Source organism: Benincasa hispida, chromosome 12 (assembly GCF_027475165.1).
Source record: "Benincasa hispida cultivar pf3 chromosome 12, pf3_genome.v1.1, whole genome shotgun sequence".
Taxonomy (NCBI): domain Eukaryota; kingdom Viridiplantae; phylum Streptophyta; class Magnoliopsida; order Cucurbitales; family Cucurbitaceae; genus Benincasa; species Benincasa hispida.
Window position 1 is genome coordinate 15,604,443 of NC_143489.1, and position 24,362 is coordinate 15,628,804.

Consider the following 24,362-nt stretch of genomic DNA (forward strand, 5'->3'; position numbering starts at 1 on the left):
GTCTAGGCCTATCGTTGAAGTATAAGCTTCTATGCCTAATAGGGTTAGGATTATTCTGCACCACTCGCATCTGTACCCTAAACCTAGTGATGAAGTCAAACTCATCCTTACTAAATGATACCCTAGAACCGAACAGATTAAGAGAAATTATGTTCAATCTATCATCCACAACCTCCCTCAGAAGTAGGTGATGTATCAGTTATCCATTGAGGGAGAGAGTACAATCTAAGATGGTTCCGAATATGGTCTGCCTAGACCCTTGTTAACTTCATCCGGATCACCATATAGGTCTTAGCCAGATGAGAACATGAACATAATGAAGCCTTAAAGTATCATGCTGGCTCGATCCTTGGCTCCATAATAATTACCTATATGTGCCATAAAACATGGTACAACATTAAAATCCCTAGTAAAAGAAAATACTCTTAAAAAGTATGAACTTCACGAGAAAGAAGCCAGAGAGCCATCACCAAAAGACAAATCTCGTGAAGTTTGTAAAAAAGCTTAAGTTGTACTCTCTGTGGTTTGTCTCACGAAGTTGAATTGATTTCTGTCTTTTGTCTCGTGAAGTAACTTACATTCCCAAACAAACGACAGAGAGCTTTCAAGCTATTTTACAAACTTCTCACGGTTGTGAATACTACACGAGACAAATATTCGCAACAACTTCACGACATATTTGTCTTATGAAGTTCAATACACCCGAAAAATGAGAAATCAAACTCAAACGAACATATGGCCCTTACCCATATATTTTATAGGTTCTTTTAAGTTCGTTAAAGTTCAAAGGATGATTAAAAAAAAAAAAGAAAAGTTTTGGATTTTTCACTACACATTCCTACCATAAATCACATAGATTCCCCCTACAAACAATAAAATCGATACATTTAGAAAGAAAGAAAATGGAAAAGGTACCTTTTGTCAAAATCTGAATCTGACGAAGGGGTAACGGAAGACAAAAGATAGGTCTTTTTTTACAGAGGTAGGGGAGTCTTTGCGAGATAAGAGTCCAACAATGGTGAAGAAAACTCAACGAGAGGAAGAAAAATAGAAAATCCTAACTTCCTCGAGAAGTTGAGAAATTTCCACAGGAAGATGAGATTTGATTTGACTTTTTGAAATGACCATTTATTGAGGGGCAAAATTGTCTTTTTACGTGGTGAGTCTCTCTAGTTAAAGTCTGAAACATTGGAAAATTTGTTAAAAAAAAAAGTAGCTTTTAAAGATGGGGTTACTTTCGAATGGAGAAAAAAAATTTGGGTCAAAACTGAGAATTTCCCAACTTCAGAGTATTGTGAATTTAAACTCTAAATTAATAATTGTATTAATTTAAACTCTAAATTTCGGGAGTTATATCAATTTATACCTCAAACTAATAGTTGTATCAATTTAAACATTGAACTTTCATGAGTATTTTAATTTAAACCCTAAACTTTCATAAATGTATCGATTTACACTCTCCATTATGTTTTATTTAGATAAACATCATGTGAGACTTGTAAGTTTATCAATTAAGTCTCTAAATTTACATAAGCGAATCAATTTAGATTATCAATTAAGATTCATTTGAAAATTGTTCATTCAAATCATAGTCGTCAATTTTGTTAAATCCACATTGTAGAAATCTACACATGTACAAGAATTTATACGTTGACGACTTTCAAATATAATCTTTAATAAAGGTTCTAAATCAGTTCACTTATAACCATTTATAAGTTTAATTGAAAAATTAAATGTTTTGCAAGATATTTTTTCCAACTAAATCAAGGGAAGGTATAAATTGATATACTTGTAAAAATTCGGGGTTTAAATTGACATAATTATTGGTTTAGGTTTAGTAAACAACCTTCAAATTTCAAGACTATATTGATACAAAGTTTTGAGTCTAAATTAATACAACTCAAAATTCAAGAGTATAAATTGATATTTAGGTTGGGAATTTCCTAACAAAATCTAATGGCAAAGAGGCTTAAAAGGTGACAGATGTCGTTCACCGTCTTGGCCACAAAGAGAGGCCATTGAAAGCGTTGAGATAATAAGCGGGATGCAACTGGCACTTCCTTCTCACCCATGGCTTCTCACTCAACAATCAAGTACGGAATCATTGGAGTGGGAATGATGGGCCGAGAACATCTCCTTAATCTCTACCATCTTCGCGATCAAGGCGTCGCCGTTGTCGCCATAGCTGACCCTCACGCTTCTTCACAGCGGCAAGCTCTTGATTTAGCTCACTCACTGGGCTGGCAAATAGAGGTATTCGGCGTTCTTTAATCTTAGATATGATTGTCGCGACTGTTCGATTTGATGGCTGTTCTCGACGCCACTGATAACAAAGACGCTGAATTTCCTTCTTAAATGCTAAATTCCAACTTTATTTTTAGGATTTGATCATTAATTAGGTTCGTGAAAGTAGTTTATCAAGTGAAATCAAGTTTCGAGAAAGTAGTTTCGGATTTGTGCTATGCCGTAGTGATAATTTGGTCTTGGAATAGTCTGCATAGTTCATCAGAATCTTCCGAAGAAGTAATTGAAAATCTCTTTGGTGGCTATTTTTCTGTAAATGCGGAATGGAGGGATTTTACTTTCACCTGTTAAAGATGATGTGCTCAGCCTCAACTTTCTTGAGATTTTTGTATGGATCACCCAAATTTAGTTTTGCTAATGTCAAATTACCTAAATTCTAAAAATAATGGAAATCAACATTTTGCTTACATCTGCAACAATCAACTTTACATTGCTTGTTCGCGATTGAGGGTCTCACCCATTGGGAATTGACGAAACACGGAGCGCGATTTTACATTTGAGAAAAGTCATAAGATTGCAAAATTTTAATAATGGTGTGAGAATATGTATTTTCATAAAAATCACGATGCACCTTGAAATTACTTCCGGGTCTCTTCAATTTGCAATGAGTGGGGCACCACGATCACAAATGGGTTCTAAGGAGAATTTTAACGTTAGTTGGTGCTTTTTGATGTAAGTAAAATGTTAGTTTTTATTTTTTTCTCGATATGGAACAAAGACCCAACTCTCTTCCTTATCGACGATCTCACACTTGAAAGTATTGATAAACATATTTTACAGTTTTTTTTAATATATTTGTTTTAAGTGTGTGGTGGATAATTGACCATTACGAAGCTATAAGAACATGGTTGTTCTTTTCTTAAGTATCACAAACAGCTAACCTTAGAGCCTTTTGATCTTTTAATATAGTACAAACAGAACATTATGGTCAGGTGATATTCTACTCTTCAATTTTGACTGTTCTCTTAAGTAATGAGAAGTTAACCTTCAAATAGCCAAAATTCCATAAACTAACTCTTGATTCTATGAACAGGTTTCAATTAGGCAGTGTTTCTAATATAAAGAGTTTGAAAAGGTTTTCTCAGGGCACCAAGAGCTTTTGGATAGTGGACTTTGTGATGTATTGGTTGTTTCAACTCCAAATATGACTCACTATCAAATTCTCATGGATATCATCAATCATCCTAGACCTCATCATGTACTTGTGGAGAAGCCATTATGCACAACAGTTGCTCACTGCAAAGAGGTCATCCATTTTTTTTCCCAATCATACACATTTTTCACTATGAAAACATTAGCTATATTATCATTAGAATCATGATTTACTGATAGATGCAAGGACTAGGGGAGGGAATTGAATACATGAGATGGATTTTCCTTTACTTACACTGATAATAAGCATGTCAAGTTTTTTTACTTAGCATCATGAGCTTCTATTTAGTTTGGTAAAAGAAAATCAGTTAAAATACTATTTTGGTCTTGTTAGTTTGGAGTTTATTCCATTTTAGTCCTTGTACTTTCAATAAGTCTTAAAAGTAGTCATTATTGTTTATTTATTATTGATATTTCAAAAAGAAAGTTATTATCTATTAGCATTCCCTTTATAAATTTTAGAAATATATTCATACAGTGTCTTTTCATTTCGTTTCTTTTCTTTTCTTTCTTTCTTTTTTTTTTATGAAAAGAACAATTTTTATTGAGAAAAAATAAAAGAAGACATGCACATATAAAAAACCAAGCCCACAAAAAAGAGAGGGACTCCCTTTACAAGAAGGGACTCCAACTATACAAAATCGTTCCTATAGAATAATTACAAAAAGTCTTCGAAATCGAAGCCTATAAGGAAACATGAAAGCAAACAAGGAGCCATAACTCCCTAAGATACCTCTCTACACCCTAAACACCCTACTGTTCCATGCACTCAATAAAACCCATAAAACCGCACACACCATCAAGCCAAAGAAAACGGTCTTTCTCTCCAATAGACGGATTGAGGAGGAACTCCTCGATTATAACCCTGACTTCTCTATGATGTCATCATACCAAACGTCTGGAAAAAGAAATCCTAGAAACCACTCTCAAAGTCACAACATCAAAGAATATGGTTTCAAGTCTTCCTCCGCCTTCGAACAAAGAATACAACAAAAAGACCCAACCAGTGAAGACAGCTTCCTAACAAGCTTAACCAACGTGTCCTTTCTTAAAAGAATAGTATTTGTTGTTTGTTTATTGTTGATTTTTCAAAAAGAAAGTTATTCTCTATTAACATTCCCTTCATGAATTTTGGAAATATATTCATATAAAGTCTTTCCTTGCTTGAAATTTATAATTATTATTAAACCATTTTCGATAAAAATTAACATTGAAGAACTATATTTATCGAAGGTACACATACTATATGTTCAAAATTTATCAAAAGCACAAAGACTAAAATGATATTTTGACAAAGAAAGTGTGGAATAGGTTGTAATTGCCGCAAAAAAGAGGGAGGGTATTCTGGTTCAAGTTGGACTGGAATACAGATACATGCCACCAGTTGCTAAACTGATTGACATAGTGAAGAGTGGAAATCTAGGACAAGTTAAAATGGTGGCAATTCGTGAGCATCGGTTTCCTTTCTTGGTTAAGGTTAGTTTTAAAACTCTTATGTTTATGCTTTTATAAAGTGAAAGTTTGATATTTTGACTCCTCTTCCAGTAGGTCAACAACTGGAATCGATTCAATATTAATACTGGGGGGACTCTGGTGGAGAAATGCTGCCATTTCTTTGATCTTATGAGACTGTTTGCGGGTGCAAATCCTATCCGTTTAATGGCATCTGGAGCAATTGATGTCAATCACAAAGATGAAATGTATGATGGGAAGGTAAATTTTTTAGCATTTCAATATTTATTCAGCCTTGAAAGACTTCGTGCAAACTTGTTATAGCTTAGTTCAACATTATAAACTTTAACTTTCAAGATTGGTAAAGGAACTCTGCACAAATTAGATCGTTCTGAAGGAAAGTTGTATTAACTTATTTATGAGACTTTTTTTTTTTTTTTTTTTGAATTAAATCGCAAATTTGGTCACTATGATTTGGAGAAAGTTAGAATTTGGTGCTTATGATTCATAAATAGAATTTAGTACTTATGATTTATAAATAGAATTTAGTCCTAAAGGTTTGACAAAAGCTTCATATCTCTAAGGTAGATACTATTTATGAGGATTTTACCAAACCATAGGGACCATTTGTAAGATTGTATCGAACCATAGAAACTAAATTCCAACTTTTAAAATTATAGGGACCAAAGCCACCTTTGAAAAGGTAATAAATGAATGGTAATGTGAAAAGTGGGTCCCATTTGATTACATCTGATGTTGTTTACTTGCGTTTTGCCTCTATACTGACACATGGGACCCACTTTCAAATTTGTAATAAAAAACGCAAATTAATTGAAGAGTGGAGTGTATCCAATCTAATTGCGTCTAAAAATTATGTAATTATTGTTACTATTTCAAAAGAAATAGTATGAATTTTGACACATTTACTATTACCGTTATCGTTTGACCCTCATAGGTAACGGTAACGATAACAATAACAATAAATGTGACAAAATTCATAATTCTAAGTAAACGCGATTAAAAGCAATCCAATGACATTTACGATTCAGACTCATTATAATGGATCAATTAATGAAATTCCAACCATAGGTACCAATTTTGTTACGAATGTTTAACATGCTTGATTTTTTGCACAAGTAAATTTGTTCATCGATATTCTCCAAAATAGCAACCCTGATTTGTACTCACAGTTTCTGAACTTTTTGTCAGATTCCAGATATACTTGACAATGCATATGTAATAGTTGAATTCGACAATGGTTCACGAGGGATGCTGGATCTTTGTATGTTTGCTGAGGGAAGTAAAAACGAGCAGGAGATATCGGTTGTTGGTGACATTGGAAAGGTAAGATAAAATAAAATAAAACTCTCTAAATCCATCTACAGTTCGCAAATTTGAAAATTTTCCCCTGTAAGAAAATGCCAATGTTTGGAAACATTTCGTTTTGATTGAGTTAAAAACTCGGCAACAGGGCGAGGCTTTTGTCCCTGAAAACATTGTTCGTTTCGGCACTCGAGTTTCTGGAAGAAACGGAGTCAAAACGTTAGAAACAGAGGATGACAGAATCAAGTAAGTTGCTTTATCTTGAACTACAAATAGTCTGACTATACTCTTACACACATTCTTCAGTCCACAAATACGTACTTTATCTCTTAATCAATTCAGTTAAAAAAAACTTGAAATAATAATTTAGTTCCTCAATAATGATTTAGTCCATTTAGTTTATCCCTAATCAATTTAGTTAAAAAAGTAATTTTAGTCTTTGAATATTCATGAAATTTGACTCATGAACATTCATGAACAGTCTATATACTTTCAATTTTACAACAATTTAGTTCTTATACGTCAAATTTTGCAATGATCAGATTTTTAGTGTGCAAGATTTTTTTGCATACATATATTGATAAATTGATGAATGATCAAATGTGTTGATAAACTATAATAATGAAGTTCATTACCTATTAAAATTTGATATCTAATTTTAATAAAATAATGTTGAGTGTGAAAAGTGTTCTATAATCAATCAATTTTGATGTCAGGTACGAAGGTTTGCATCATGGGTCAAGCTATTTGGAACACCTGAACTTTTTGTGGGCACTGGGAGGTAGAGCTGGACAAGTTCCTGCAGTGGACTTACAAGATGGACTAATTTCAGTGGCCATGGGAGTTGCTGCACAACTTTCTATACAGAGTGGTCGATTCGTCACCATTGCTGAAGTCATGGATTAGTAGCCAAGTTTCGAAGGATGATTCTTATCACAATATAATATGGTCCATGTAAATAGCTTTTGGCTAAATTATAAATTTACTACTGCCACGTTTACCTAGGAGAAACTAATGAATCAATAATGATAATACTATTTGATTATGTTTAAAAAATTTGTTGTTTACCTATGTTAATGAAACATGGAGCTCACTTCTAGGTCTAGAAGGAAAGAATGCAATCCAAGTAAGACTATAACAATGACCAATCCGATTATAGTTTAAAATTATGTGAAATCCATTAATTGATATTATGACTGTCATTGTTACTGCTAAGATAGAAAAATGAATCCAATGATGGTAAATGGTAAGTACAACTGATTCATAACTTTAAATAAATATGATTAAAAATAATCTAATTACATTTTCAATTGCAGTTAATTACAATTGATCTATCCTTTAGAATTACAACAATTTCATTACAAATAGATAAACATTAGATTCGATTTTTTAATTTTGTTTTTCAAGTTCCTTACAACTTTGAAAATTTTACAAAACTCGTTAATCTATAGAATGTAAATTTTAAACTTTATATTAACTGACACTCTAAATTCTGAATTTTAGATTTGGGAATATTAAAATTTTGATAGCTCATGATTTTTGTAATTTTAAAAGTAAAACGATCATACAAGGAACTAAACTTATAGTGAAAAAAACTAGGTTGCCAAAAAAAAATTAATTGAATCATTTTTTATTTTTTATGAAGCATGGATTAAGTGCTAACTATACCAAATAATTGCAAATATGTAATTTATCATCAGGTCATTGGGTTGTGCGTAGTTCGCTATTGCTTAAACCAATACAATACAATTTGTTCTCTTATACTTCAAGTGCTCATAACTTTGAAGGTTTTATCACAACTTTTCCTTTTCCAAAACTTTCTAAAATGACAATTTCCCCAATGAAAATTTTCAAATATAACTAACGCAAGTATTCTAAAATGCATAAACAATACAATACAACTAATACTCAGAGACATTTCAACAAAACTTGTTCAACACAAATGGTTGATATATAAAAAACAGGGACTGCAATAAACACAAAATTTATCAGTTAGTTTAGAAAGATCCTGACAATTCTCAATGTAATTTATAAAAGTTCAAAACTTTCTAGATCAAAGTAACATCCACCGCATTCCCCAACAAACATAATGCTCATGATATGAATAATAAACCAGAGAGGAACAATACCAAACTCAACGATAACGACGCAGGGAGAGAGTGTTGTTCCTCTTCCAGGTCGCTCTGCGAGAAGGCCTGGCCTTGTGGTGCAAGTGTCCTTTTCCTCGAAGTCCCCTGTACTTCTTGCCGGCGGATGTAAGTCCTCTGAGCTCCCTGTGCTTGTGGACTGGTTTGCAGATCCAGCTGATTCTTGGGTCATTGCGAACCGCATTATGGGCAACATCGACCAAAATCACCTCATAGTATTTGTAGGTAGAATCCTGTTTTGATTTCAAGAACGGTCAGAAAAGTTGACAAGACAGAGAATGGTATGCAAGGATTCAACAAGTTCAACACTAAGGGTGCAACCTCAATTTCGGAACACAACATTGCTCCTAGCCTCAAGTTATCTAATGAAATAAAACGATGTACAGTCAATCACCTCGTTGATCCAGTACGAGTTGAGAACCCTCAAACCACCCAACTTCCGCCCTGCTCGTTCTTCTGCAACTGACCGCTTGCTGCGCTGGAACTTCAATTGGGTAACACCTTGGTTGGTTGGCTTTCCATACACAATACCCTTGGGAACCGGCCTCTTCCTACCACCACGTCTCACACGGACCCTGTAAACCACATAACCCTGCAATAAAATTTTACACTCACTATTGAGGCTTATGCAAATGTGATATCAGAATAAAAACTCAACCAGAAAGTATGAGAGAAGACTCTCCACATCAGAGCTCATTTGTCCACAAGGTTGGCTAATCTTGATTATGTGTTCTTGAAAAAGAATGTTAATAGGTTAAAACTTCAATGTGTAGTGCTCAAACGGAATGCTAAAAACTTTAAAATCCAAACTTTACCACAATCTTCGCAGAAGCAAATTCCTAATTACAGAGTGTACAAAACCATTAAACCATCCAAGTTAGCCAGACAAGATACAATGTTATTCTAGAACTTCCAAACAATAAACAAAAAACATATGAAACAAAAGATAACAGACAAGATACAAGGCTAGATTCAAACAACTTTATCAGGAAACGATAGAATACTTTCTTACCTGCTTGGCCTTGTAACCAAGACGGCGAGCTTTATCAGGGCGAGTGGGATGAGTGACGCGGACAATGGATGGATGTTGGCGATATTCCCAGCATCTCACCCTCTGTAGAAACCTCATCACATCAGACTGCTTCTTCCTCCATAGTTCCGACACGTACTTGTACGCCCCTATTTTTATTCAAATTGAATATTAGAAATACAATGAGCCACGCAAAAACAGGACATTTAAAGAATAAACTTTCAAGATTATATCAATCATAAACATACAACAATCTAATCTAAGCTCCTCCATAAACAATCTAAACTGAATGATTATGCAAATGATAGAAAGTAACAAAAAGCAAAAATGTCAATCAAAAACCTTGAAAAAATCTCCATATTCAAGCAAAATGAGATAAAAACGAGAAAGTTTCAACGTGCTAAAGCATTCATTTTCACCAAGATAAAAAGAGTACAATTAGTTAAATACATAGAAATAGTTAGGGAATTTGTGTAACTTCTACAAATACTACATTGGAACTTTAAGCACTATAGGAACCAAATTAAAACAAGACTTGAAACACTGAAACTAAAAGGAGAGACAAACGAAAACAAAAATGCACAAAGGAGCTTACCTAAGAAACAGAAGATAAAAAATCTGAAAATACGAAACAATTATCCTTAACGAGTTTATGTGATTCCATCAATCAGAAAGACATATAACAATCATAAAAAATGGTAGAAACTTTTTCGATTTCATCAAACAGAAACATATAACAATATATACTACGCTCCCCTATGAACAATCTAAACTGAAAGATCATGCAAAAAGAAAAACAAACATTAAGAATGTCTATTCGAAAAATTGGGGGGCGGGTGGAATCCATACTCGCTGAAAATTTCAAACGAAACAAACAAGAAACGGAGATTAGCTCAGAAAACATACCCATTGGAAAAGCTTCAGCAGAGACGCAGCAACTAGGGTTTCGCATTGAAACCTTACATTATATAGAAACAATTCATCTCATTTTCTCGTCTGGGCCGTTGGATTTCGGTTGGGCTACTGAGACGGGCTTCGGGTGTGGGCCGAAATCACTAAATGGGTCGCTTATAATTGGCTCAGTCACTTCTTTCATGAAAATGGTTAGAATTTCTTTGGAAAAAAGAATATTTGTGGACGCTTTGTCTTTATTTTATTTATTTCCACAAAAATGTCATTAATAATTAATTATAGGTACTAAATCAATTTATTGTTCTTAATAATCAATAATAAGTTACAGAAACTTAAATATTTGAATCTAAATATTAGAATTTACACCTATTTGTATCTTTTTAGTAATCAGTCTGTCAGTTTCTTTTATTCTACTTGGCATTTCTTTTCCATTTGCTTCAAATAGTTCAACCTATCTAGAAAAATTATCAGTTTGTGAATGTGGTTTCGATTCTTCTAGTGATGCCAGAAGTCGTGTCAATATATGATTTTATCTTGTATCCATTTTATTTGTTATCCTTGATTTGTAAGTAACCTTTTTCCTTTCATTGGATGGTATCTCTCAATAAGAGAGATCTGTTTGGATCTTGATCCATGATGACCTTTTTATTGATTTTGACGATTGGATTTCTCTATGAATGGGGAAGAGGTGCTCTGGATCAGGAGTAATCACTAGTGAGAAGTAAAAAAGAGGGAGTTTTAAACTTAAAGCTTTTCTTATCCTTTAATAATTCATAATATGATTTTAATTTTCGTTTAATTTACATGGTTTCATAGCTATCATCTTTTACTACTATAATACCACCATTATTTTTTTCATCAAAAAACTCTTTTTTTCAACGGGTATTCGTAAAGAACCGACAGAACATCCCAACAACCAACCATCAATCCCTCTCGAGGATGATGGATAAAACAAAGGGCAGAGAAAACTCTCTCCATGAAGAGAAAATTCCAGATGAAGATGCCAAAGCTACTAGACTGTGGGCAACTTTGTTTTTCTCTCTAGGGATTTTATAAAAGCGAGAAACATTTACAAAAGGAGCAAGAAAAATAGCCACCTTGACCAAAAAAAAAAAAAAAAAAAAAAAAAAACCTCTAATAAGTCATAAGCTCGACGATTCAAAAGCTTGATGACTTTGATTGAATCTAAATCCACCTCCCTGAGGGGATTCCGCCCATCCCAAGAAACCTGAATATGATTTAAGTCATCGACCATGGCTTTAGCTTATAAAACCTTGACCAACCAATTGGTAGACATAGGGATGCACCCACCCCCAATAGGCCGACCATTCCAATCACAATCCAACCGGTCCCACCATTTTGAGCGTTCTCTGACCATGCAACATCGACATTCATTTTCCATCAATCCTCTTTTGGCAACTTCCAATGGCAACAAGAGTGTTAATACTAAAACTGATCCTAGTAGGGGTGGTGATAACTTATAGAAATACAAGTTATTTATACCATCTTATTTAGATTATGCAACAAAAAGAAGGAAAAAGTTGCGTCGAACGTATAGAAATTGGCTTAGAAACGCAAAAGTTGTAAAGTATCGGAAGCACACCCGCTAACCCCATTGCGATGGCAAAATGGAATGTCCAAGTCTTTGTTTTACAGGAAACATGTCACCGCATGCGACGATTGCTCGAGAACAAAAAGAATAACGCATTCGCACCGAATGCGACGATCGATCATGGACGCAAACGAGCAACGCATTTTCACCGCATGCGACGACCGATAAAAAGACCAACGCATCTGCACCGCATGCGGCGATCAATCGTAGATGAAAAGATCGACGCATTCGCGGGGATTTCTGAAATTGTACAGCTTTTCTGTTGTACGATCTGACAAAGTGAATGTGGAGCAGAGCGGACGTTTCCACCAAGCCATGGCAGGAAAATGAAACTTTTCAAAGTGGAACCACTGACGAAAGAGGTGCCAAGGTCTATAAATAGCTACATCAATTCCAAAGAGAGAAGGCTGGTGTGAAGAGACAAATAGAGAAAATCCGGGAGAACGACGAGACAAGTCCTAAAGGGAAGTCTCGGGAGCCAGAAATTCTTTCACATTCCCGAAGAGAAACTATGTGCAAAGATCACTTCTACATGGAAAACAAGCCTGAGAAGGAAGTTCTCCACCACATACCTCTTACACGCCGACAAGAAAATCGTCTCCGATCGGAATCCTTGTCAAGACATTGACACGCTTTCCTTATCTATTCTCACTTTCTATTCATCAACTGTTGTTCATCTTTAATCTTTCATTCATTATCTGTAACCAACACTTATCTTTATCTTTTAATATTATTATCATAGTCATCGTCATTTCTTTGTTCTCTTCCATACATTCATCGTCCATCTCTCTCATCATGTGTAACTAATACCCAGGGTAAGGGGGAAGGATTAAGCGAGTAAGTTCATCCTTGTTGAAGAAATCAACTAAGTTTAACTAACGCATGCTCAACGGCATCTTCACCTGTGAGAGTAGAAGTGAAAATGTTATTCCACCTCTCGAAAGAAGGTTGGAAGAATGTGTTAACTAAAGCAAGAAGTATTTCCAGAGATGGAAACAACCTTGCGTTCACAACGTTCATCCTTGATTCACCATAGACATATGGGAACGCGGCCGATCACTGAGAGGTGTAAGCCAAGGGAAAGTAGAACCTTAGTTGCGTCCTCAACAGGATTGACGAACTTGCGATGTCCTTTCTCCCAACCCATTCTCTTTCTAGTGCATTTCACAAGACTTGTCACCGCATTCCATCAGATACTTTTGCATATCTTCACAGATAGCCCATTTATTTGTTTATTTATCTGTTTATTTATTTATTTGTCATCGCATTTTATTTTATCACCGCACTTTATTTTGTCACCGCATTTTACTTTATCATCACATTTTATTTTATTATCGCATTTTACTTTTCAACGCATTTTACTTTTCCCAATACAATTCATTATTATTTTGTTTTCGGTCGCATATATCACATTAGTATCGCATTGATCATCGCAATCCCCATGTTCGACCTCATATCACTCTGAGAAACTTGTGTTGGAATTATACTAGGTTCCAGCGCAAGAAAACTTGTGACACGCGCGTACTACATGAACGCATACTACGAACGCATATCAGCATCATCGCATACATTATTTTAGAACGAAGTATCGCATTTATTATCGCGAAGCGTGATTCGTACACATCATCCCCACTTCATCATCAATCCACCACTTCACCACATCATCATTCCATCACCATTTCCCATCTTTCCACCTTTGCGACGACATTATACATTACATCGCATTACGATCCGTCCGCCGCAATTTCACTTTAAAAATCAATCTTACATGTGGCTTCCTTCTTTAATGAAAGAGGCTCTACAATTTTGTCCACAACAAAACTAATAGCTTGAGGATCAGGAAGGGCATTATTAAAATGAATTGTGTATGATAATTCCAAATACTCCCCATTATAGGCACGATTTTCCCCGCATCCCCTTTGTTGTTGATTTTACAAAGGTAATCTCAATACTCCATCGACCTCCAACGACCCCTGCCCAAAGACAACACAACAACATTAGAGAGAAAGTAAAGCTTCCACAAGTTTCTAGTCATTTTGCACTCCCAAATCAAATGACTGGTGGTTTCCAAGTGAACCCTACAAAACGAACATCCTATGTTAGCTGTTATTCCTATTTTCATTAAATTAGAATGAGTAGAAATAATATTATGGATAATTTTTCACCCCATGATTTTAGAATTTGGAAGAACATTGATCCTCACGAAGCATCCCACGAAATCTTGAACTCAACTTTATCGGACTGAGAGTCTTTAAGAGCCTTGATATTGTGTCTTCCTAATTGATAAGTACTCTTCACAAGAAAATTTCCTTTAGAATCCACCCCTATGTAATCTCATTAGAAAATTGACACCTACTAAGAGGGATTTTGATAATGTAAGCCACATCGTATGGAACAAAAGTTTATTTGACCAATTTCTCATCCCAAATGTCACTTGTTGTAATAAAGTTTGAGACCCTCTTCAACTTAAAAGAGTCATGAACCACAACTGATTTAAAATTTCTGCCATTAGGAATCCAAGAATCCTCAGACACACAGATTTTTGTTCCTGATCCCACTCTCCACCTATATCCTTTCTCAAATAATCCCCCCCCTTCCCGCCCCCATAAAATACTTCTCAAAGTGAGACAAGGGTTCAATCCCAAAGTAGCCTCTAGATAAACCCATTATGAAAATATCTTCCTTTAAAAATCTTGCAAGAAGACTATTTGGATTCCACACTAGATTCCAGTTGTATTTTATTGGCATAGCTTGGTTAAAAATTTTAAAATCTCTTAATCTCAACCCACCTTCTGTTGTGTTTTATGCCAACAAACTCGTAGATAGTAAATATAAATAATTGACCATCATCAATAAAGAGTTATCGATGTTATATCAATAAGTGTAATTGATTATGTCGTATTCTATATTTTGTCTTAATAACCCTAAATCCAATAAACTGACATCCTAGGCTGTCTTATGAGTCTTGAACTATATATGGAGACATACAGGGATCAATGTTCAAGATACAACCTAAAGGATCTATAGTATAGGGATAAGGATGGATACCTTATCCTTGTAACACTATGGATACAATCCACTTTGTATTTGATACAAATGCAATTATCCAACACGTTCGTGTAGGTGACATACAAGTGAGAGTATCCTATGCAATTAGTTGGCATAAGACCATACTATGAAATAGTAACCACTAGATGTAACACCATTGACTAATTAGATTTATATTTCAATAGGATAACCTACGCAACTTAGTCTTAATCCTGAATGTATTATGAACTCTTGTTCATGAGAGATTGTTCTTTGATTTGTATGGGTGCAGGTGGCCAGTTCGTCGATCCAATATACCTACCAATTAGGGGACAAGACTGGGTGTGGAGTTGGGAACATAATAATACAAGATAGAATTCATTCCTTCTCGTCTTAAGGGTAAGTAGATGAGCATTCCCTTAAGTGGTGTCTATGGGACTTGAACAAAGGGCCCTACCCTCTCACTAGCCCGAGAGGTGTTTGTGTTTAATAGTTGGACTATAAACATGTTGTTCATTAGATGAGCACTAGTACTTAAGGATACAAAGGTGGGGACTAAGGCCTGCCAAATCAGTTGAAGATAAGCATCCTCTGGATAATTCAAATCGAAGCAATTGGGTGTCCAACTCGAACCTATATGACATGACCGAGCAATATAAATACTCTAACACTCCACCTTGTCATATATTCCATACATCATACTTGATAGATATCATATTCATGGAATATGATTCACTTTCAAGATACCTTGGAGGTGAAATGGTAGACACGCGAGACTCAAAATCTCGTGCTAAAGAGCGTGGAGGTTCGAGTCCTCTTCAAGGCATAATGTTGAGAATACCTATTGAATTGGAAGGAATAAGTTCGGCCGTGGATCACGAAATCTTGGCGATCTTCTCTATCTAATGAATGGGAGTCAGCTTTGAAATCGTTCACCTTATACCCACTCCCCGAGTATATGTTTCAATAGGAATTAAATAAGGGTAGATTGATACAATAGAAACCTCTAGAAAATGCTCACCCATGTCCTAGCAGATAAAGTACATTACATAGTCTGTTTTAGGGATTAGCAACTTACCCATTCAGTGACTTTTGGCATTGGACGTTCCAAAAATGGGGTAATATCGGGTCGGGTGAATTCAATAATAGAGGCCTGTTGGCATTCCAGCTTTCCTTCTCCTTTCAGAGCCTACCCCTTCCTTAAGTCCAGGATACGAAAACAATTCCTCCTGACTCGGATGGTGTTACGAACACTCGTGAAGGACTAACTTGTTGTTATTAGTGAGAAGAGTGCAGTTGTGGATCTTTAGTGGAGTGTACCCACAGTTAACGAATATTGATTAATTTGGTTTATGAGTTCAACCTATTAATCTCACATCGTTGGAGCTTCTAATCTGTAGGTCCATGAGGTCCCCTTCCTAGCTCGTAAAGAGAATTGAAGTCATTATGTCTTGAATAGAGTTTGAAATGTTCAAATTCACTTAGGGAAATAATAAAATGTATAAAGCTTATTTTTTAAATTAATTAAAATTTATAATATAAATTTAATTTTGGATATGATTCAAAATTAATTTATGGGAGAATTAAAAATTGGAAGGAGTTCAAATATTAATTTAATATGAATTAAATTCATATTAAAATAATAAACTAAAATTAGTGTGTATCTGATGCACATTAAAACTATAGGTTATGAGAGAAACAACCGAATATGATTCATTTGTAAGTTAAATTAAATATTTGATATTTAATTTGGTATTATTTAATTGGAGAATTAAGTAATTATTAAATTTAATTAAATTTGATCTAATTAAATTAATTGAATTAAAACTATAGGTTATGTGAGAGAGATTTTTCATTTACATATGATTTAAATGAAATAATTAATTAAATTAGATTTAATTAATGAATTCAATCAAATAACTCCCACGTAGAGGAGTTATTTGAGTCGTGTGTTCTTCTACGTTTATTTATCTCTTTTGTAAAAAAGGCACTATGTTTTTTATCACAAGCAACACACAACATACATAATAGTTCTATAAAATTTTTCCCTCTCAAATTATCCTTCTCCAATCCCAATTAGAATTGGTTCCCACAAACCAATTTTACCTTAGGAATTTTCATATAATAGGATTGTACTCTCTTTGTGGTGTCCGTGAAATTCCATTGGAGAATTGAATTTTCATTTTGTTCTACAAAGTAAGGTTTCTATCCCTTTTTTCGTAGAATAATTAATTGCATGCTTAACCTAGGAATGTAGTAGGCTGTAATTTTGTTGGTCTTTGTATTTTTTCTGAATTTCTCAGTGTATGGATGTTTCAGAAATCCTAAATCAATAACGAATTTGATACTATGATTTCCGTTGCGTTAGGTCTTTCATCCCTTCACCTTCTTGCCTTCGACAACAGAGGCCAAACCAACTCTTCCAATGAATTCTCTTTCTTCTGTTAGAAGAGCCCCACAAGAAGCGACCATACATCGAATCCAAATCATGACACAGACCATCAAGAAGTTTGAAACAATTAATTGTATAGCCCGAGATAGCCGAGCCACCGATTTGATAAAAAACCTCCTTACTGCTGGTAGAAAACATCTTATCCTTTCAGCTCCGAAGGACCTTCCACACATTTGTCTTCACCTCCTTACAAATTATATTCTTGTTAAAAGCATTTTGAGAAGGGAGACCAAGGTAACCAAAGGACTTCACATAATTAAATTTTAGTATGCCACAAAGGTCCTTGATCTTATCTCGCCTGATATTCTTGTTGGGATTGATGCCTTAAATCTCGTAGGGTTCTGTAGTTTGTAAAAACTTGTATGAACAAACATTTTGTGATTTATGATATATGTGTTGGGGTTGAGGTCCTAAAGTCTCGTGTCCTGTAGTTTGTAAACATTTTTTGTACGAATGCTTGTGATGTATAATATATGATATTTACTTCACTTCTTGACTTTGCACATTTGGATGTTTTATTTGTTTTACCACAAACCAATAAACTTAAAATTTCTGGTTGTCTTAATGTAACTTAAGCATGTATGTCGTGACATACAAGTGGATCATGTCTTAAATGATAACCAAAATGGTTTGTAATATATGGATATAGGAGGGAAGCCTTATCCTGGAAACGATACGGATGCGACCCGCTTTGTGGAATAGCTACAAGTGTTGTGACTTGTCACAGATGGTCTGATCCTGATCATTCATGTAGAGGACGTACGAGCGGGGGCGTCCTATACAAAGAGTTTGTATAAGACTTGACCATGAAGTGTTAACGTCTCGTCATATAACTTCGTTCATGACAGAGATTTCACTTCACTAGGATGACCATAGGTAATATAACCTCAATCTTGAGTGAGTTAGGAACTCTTGCCATTGAGGATGGTCTTTTGATTTACTTGGGTGAGAGTGGCCAGCTCATCGACTCAAACCTACCACTTTGGGGATTCGTCTTATTTGGGAGCTAGGAACTCAGCTTCACAAGATGAAGTTCACTTCTTCCCCAAAGCAGGGGTAAGTAGATAGATTGCTCCCTTAAGGGTTGATCCTAGGGTTTGAACAATGTGCACCACACACCTTCTCATGGCCTGATAGGTGTTCACACATAGTAGAACTATGTTGTATTGTTCATTAAAGGGATCAGTGGTACTTAAGGAGTAAGATGTAACTACATGGGCAAAAAGGTAAATTGGCCCAGCTGTACTTACGAGCATCTGTGAAGGGCCATCCTACTGATGATTGGTTATATCTAATGGACATAGAAATATATCTATGGTAAAAAGAGTTCAACTGTCGGTCTTTAGTGGAATGTCTGGTAGTTAACAAATGGTGGATATCGTGACTAAAGAGTTTAGTCAGTTATTCACGTACCGTTGGAGCTTCAAGCCATAGGACCATAAGGTCCCCTTAGTAGCTTGGATACAAGTTGAGAATCAGTTTTTGGGTCAGTTTGAAATGTTCAAATTGACAAGAAGGAGTTTGATTATATATAATATAATTGAACTAATTAATTATATATGATATAATTGACTTTATGTATGAGATACATTAATTTGGAGGAAATTGGATATAAATATGATTTATATCTAGTGGAGGAAAAATGTTATGGTTGATATATGATATTAAACCATAGGTTATGAATATAATGTGATTATATTTACTATTTATTAATTGGACAGTTATGGGATAATTGGTCGGCGTCTCTTCTGTTTTCGTAACGGATGAGTAAGATGAAGAATCGTTTTGAGACACTTAAATAGCTCACGGTGTAGTGCGAGATTTAAAAAGAAAAGGGAGTATGTCATCACTTAGTAAAATCAGAGCCTATATGATAGTGTTGAACGATCGCTTATCACTTACACCCGCGCGCGCTATTGATTATACGATCGTTTATCTTTTACTAAATGATCGTTTAGTGCCCGAGCTTTACTAAACGGTCGTATAGACGACCGCTTAGCTTTTCCTACATGATCTATAGACAATCGCTTATCTTTTCCTACACGATCATATACTTCACCTAAACAATCAAGTATTTTGTCTATACGATAGACGAGTCTTTCTCCCACTTGCTTAATCGTTGTATACGATCTCTTTTCCTCCTCCCCTCTACCAAATCCGAACAAAGCCCACCCTTTGGACTCTCACTTTGAGAATACTGAGGGCTCCGAGTGGTGGTATCATCCCCGTTTCCTTCTGTTCGTGTGGAGACTGTTCGTGGTAGACGATTGAGTGTTATTGAACGATAGCAACTGGTATGATTTGCTGTGAAGAAAAGTCTTTAACTGGTATGATCACTTGGTCTCTTATTTATTGATCCTTTAGGCATGCCAGTAATTTAGCGTTGTGAATACATATATGTATGTTTGAATGTATATGTGGAAATTCTATCACAATGAATTGGAGAGATTTGCTTCCGCTCATAGGTACTCTTGTATAAGAGTTCCTTCGATTGGTATCAAAGCCAGGTTTCTGATCTTCCAATTCATTGTTGCAAAAGAATTGCATTTACATTCTCGGTGGGTACAACATGTCTACTCTCTGTTTAATTGTTAAATCATTTGTGGATGTATGGATTAATGGAGTTTTCTGGGATGAAACCTCGGTTTGTTAAATTCTTTTACATTTCCAGTTAATTGTAAAGGCCCCTGTGTTTTTTGGCACAATTAATTGCTATCGAGTCTGTAATTTCAAAGTTAGTTTAGGTCTTGAGTCGTTCGTGATAAAGTTCGAAGCAAGGGTTGCTGTTCTTCAAGGAAGAAGACGATCAAGTGTTGGCGGGTCATTTAGACGATAGGGTAGACGATAGCTGAGTATTGGATGCTCAGGTGTCGTTTAACGCGCATGCGCACTAGACGATCGTATAGCTCAGCAAACCTCATCGCTTAGTTACTGACTATACGATCGCAGAGTAAATATGTGGTAAATCGTTTACCTTTCGTGTCTTAAGCAATCGTCTAGACGATCAGGCTTTACACCTCGTTGACGTCTATGTGATCGTTTAGCTTTCTCGCTATCGTCTAGTATGTGCTACACGATCGTTTACCTGGAGACATTTACTAAACGATGGAGCTTCGCCTGGCGGTTCAAGACCCAATTCGCTCGTGAACTGGTTTTCTCGGTGGAATAATGTAATAGATAGAATTTTCATTCCGGATTCGTGTTGGTTCGTCCCGGTTCATTAATCTATAGTTTTATACATGCAATGAATTTTTTTTATGTCATGTAGTATGTACATATAGAAAAATCCCACCTTAGTTTATGCATTGGTCAGGCATCTTCTCTTTATTATAAGTGTATGATTTAGAGAAGCATGATTTAAATTACATAAGTGCATGCTCATGCATCATATAATATAAGAGTTAAATTTATGCATGCATTATTTATTAAGCGTTATATTTATAAGCGTTATAAATACCTCGTTATGTGGCAATGTTTGTTTTAGTTGTTTCTTTTATAAAAGGTTATAAAATGAAATTAGAACTAAAATCAATAATTAAAGGTTAACGTATAGCAAATCTATCTATAAGTGACATTTTGTCTAAGGCTGGTTCTGTCTAGGCTGGGGTATTTAAGGTGACGGCAACGGAACACCCCTACCTAGGAACCTACCTGGAAAGGTGAATTAGATAGATTTGATGCATGCATGCAAGTTAAGGACAATCCATTAAAGAGTTTATATGTGACTACTTGAACTTGTTTTATTTCAAATACAAATGTTGTTTTTTAGCAGACTTAATAAATGACTTAGATTTTAATCAGTACTCGGATTTTCTAGGTTAATGAACCCCTGGGTAGAACATTCAGTGGGAGGTACTTGGGTATATGCTGCTTCATTTAAACTTCTCGTATTTCTCCCTTATTGCCCACACCGTGAGATCTATCCTCGGCCTCGTGGCACCCTGGGAGTGTCCTAGGGATGGTGTTTGGGTAGGTCAATATCAAGGTGGATGAAGAGAATGTTCATAGTAAGTGGGAGCGGGAAGTGCGACAGCATATCCCACAGTCTCTCTCGTTGGATTAAATAAAGTTTTTGCGCATCGCCTCGAGGCACCCTAGGAGTGTCCCTTTGTAGGATGGTTGTTTTGCATGTTTCTTTATTTAATCTCCTGTAAGAGGATAACGTTACTTAGTCTCTCGTCCTAATCTACTTTTTCACTATGGTGAGTGCGTTAGGGTAAGAATCTGGGGTAAAAAATGAGGGGTTACACCTACGCAGAATTATTAAGGGTTAACAGTTCTAGATCGAAAATGGTGGTTGTTAGATTCAGTTCTAAGAGTTGGTTCTGCCTAATGGTTGAGATGTCTCATTCTAGTGAAGGGACATTTGATCATCCCACCGGTGACGTTTGTCCTGCCTCGCTGGGGCATCATTGTAAAAAAGAAGTCTTATCACTTAGGGTACTTGGAAACTATTTTGCTAAAACTAATTGGTTAAAATGTGGTTTTGCAAAGTCTTATAAAAGTTTATTCATTTTTCAGCAACAGTTTTAATATGACTACAACCACTATTAGTTTGCTTAGCGCCGAAAAACTGAATTGCCAAAACTATTCGAGCTAGAAACATATGATCACGACGATACTCATCATCAAGGATCTAAAGTTTTTCCTTACGGAGGACTGTTTTCCTATTCCACCTCAGGACGCTACTCGAAATGTTCGGGAGGGCATACGAGCATTAGACACGGGCAAACAAGAAGGCCTAAGCCTATATCATGGCCAGTCTTAGTGATGTGTTGGCCAAGAAACATGAGCCCATGGTCTCAGCACGTGAGATCATGGAGTCCCTGTAGGGAATGTTCGGACAACCATCTGGACAGCTCAAGCACGAAGCTCTGAAACACATCTTCAGCTCCAAAATGGAGGAAGGCACCTCTGTTCATGAACATGTGCTTAATATGATGGTCCACTTCAATGTGGCAGAGATGAATGGATCTAAAATCGATGAGGGCAGTCAAGTTAACATTATCCTGCATTCATTGTCGGAGAGCTTCCTCCACTTTGTTAGCAATACAATTCTTACCAAAGAGAATTATACCCTTACTACTTTCCTCAACGAGTTGCAGACTTACCAATCCTTGCTGAAAAGTAAGAAGGAAAGGGGAGGTGAGGCAAATGTTATCTCGTCTTCTAAAAAGTTCCATTGAGGTTCGACCTCAGGGACGAAGTCTGCACCTTCAACTTCTAACTCTGGAAAAAGGAAGAAAAATAAAGGTGATATAGGGAAAGGGAAAATGCCTGCTAACCCACCACCTTTCGCCTAGAAGAAGCATCCACCGTCGGTTGAAAAAGGAACATGTTTCCACTACAACCAAAACGAACACTGGAAGAGGAATTATCCTCGCTATATGAAGGAAAAGAAGGTAGCCAAGGCTAAGGCCAAGGCAGACAAAGGTAAATGTGATTTACTTGTGTTAGAAACTTGTTTAGTGGAGAATGATGATTCTACCTAGATAATTGATTCGGGCACCACTAATCATGTTTGTTCTTCTTTTCAGGAGATTAGATCCTGGTGACAGTTGGAGGCTGGTGAGATGACGTTGCGAGTAAGCACCGGCACGTCGTCTCAACTGTGGCAGTGGGAGATATCCAGTTAACTTTACAAAATAGGTTTATTGTATTAAAAGATGTCTTTGTAGTTCCTGAACTAAAAATGAATCTTATTTCTGTAAAGTGCCTGTTATAATGCAATTACACTCTTTCTTTTAAATTAAATAAAGTGTTTATTCATAAGGATGGTATTGAAATTTGTACAGCTAAACTGGAAAATAACTTGTATGTGCTAAGACCGATAGCCTTATGTTCCCTCTATAACATAGAGATGTTTAAATCTTTCGTAATTCAATCTAAACGTCAACAAGTTTCTCTAAAAGAAAATGCCCAACTTTGGCACCTTCGATTAGAGCACATCAATCTCAATAAGATTGAGAGGTTGGTGAAAAATGGCCTTCTAAGCGTGTTAGAAGAAAATTCTTTACCAGTATGTGAATCTTGCCTTGAGGGTAAGATGACTAAAAGATTTTTTATTGGAAAAGGTTATCGAGCCAAAGAGCCTCTAGAATTAGTATATTCTGACCTTTGCGGTCATATGAATATGCGAGCTCGAAGAGACTATGAGTATTTTATCAGATTTACCGATGATTACTTTAGAGTATGTTTATCTGATGCAACGAAAGTCTGAATCTTTTGAAAAGTCCAAAGTATTCAAGGCTGAAATTGAGAATGCTTTGGATAGACGGATTAAAACACTTCGATCGGATCAAGGTGGAGAGTTTTTGGATTCTGAGTTTCAGGACTATTTATTTGAACATGGAATCGTTTCCCAAACTCTCAGCGTCGGGTACACTTCAACATAATGGTGTAGTGGAGAGGAGAAATAGAACCTTGTTGGACATGGTTCGTTCGATGATGAGTTACGCTTCCTTACCGGACTCGTTTTGGGGTTTCGCAGTGGAGACTGTGGTATATAAACTCAACTTCCTTCCAAGTGTGTTGCAAGAACACCTCTGAAGCTGTGGAATGGCCGTAAAGATAGTTTACGTCTCTTCCATATATGAGATTGCCCATCACATGTGCTTGAGGAAAATCCCGAGAAGTTGAAATCACGGTTGAGTTTGTGCCTCTTTGTAGGCTACCCCAAAGGTACACGAGGGGGTTATTTTTATGATCCGTCTGAAAAACAAGGTGTTTGTATCCACGAATGCTACTTTCCTAGAGGAGGATCATATCAGGGAGCACAGTCCACGTAGTAAAGTCGTGTTACGTGAGCTTTCCAACGAAACTACTGAAACTTCAACAAGAGTTGTTGAAGAACCTGCTTCATCAGCCAGAGTTATTAATGATAGTTCATCTGGTAGGTCGGTTCCACCTTAAGAGTCGAGGTGGTCCACGTAGTAAAGTCGTGCTACGTGA

General features: G+C 35.9%; 2 protein-coding genes across 2 annotated transcripts; one reads left to right on the top strand and one right to left on the bottom strand.

Moving 5' to 3' along the window:
* Positions 1–1,950: 1,950 nt before the first annotated feature.
* LOC120068209 (Oxidoreductase family protein) lies at positions 1,951–7,377 on the top strand. The gene is made up of 7 exons (XM_039019916.2): positions 1,951–2,253; positions 3,380–3,550; positions 4,768–4,932; positions 5,005–5,169; positions 6,118–6,252; positions 6,380–6,477; positions 6,948–7,377. The coding sequence occupies exons 1-7, from the start codon at positions 2,071–2,073 to the stop codon at positions 7,135–7,137; spliced, it is 1,107 nt and encodes a 368-aa protein (XP_038875844.1). The 5' UTR covers positions 1,951–2,070; the 3' UTR covers positions 7,138–7,377.
* Positions 7,378–8,148: 771 nt separating this feature from the next.
* LOC120068119 (large ribosomal subunit protein eL15y-like) lies at positions 8,149–10,466 on the bottom strand. Its single transcript, XM_039019815.2, has 4 exons — positions 10,315–10,466; positions 9,391–9,557; positions 8,773–8,970; positions 8,149–8,611 (listed from the first exon to the last, which is right to left on the bottom strand). The coding sequence occupies exons 1-4, from the start codon at positions 10,358–10,360 to the stop codon at positions 8,366–8,368; spliced, it is 657 nt and encodes a 218-aa protein (XP_038875743.1). The 5' UTR covers positions 10,361–10,466; the 3' UTR covers positions 8,149–8,365.
* Between the last annotated feature and the right edge of the window lie 13,896 nt (positions 10,467–24,362).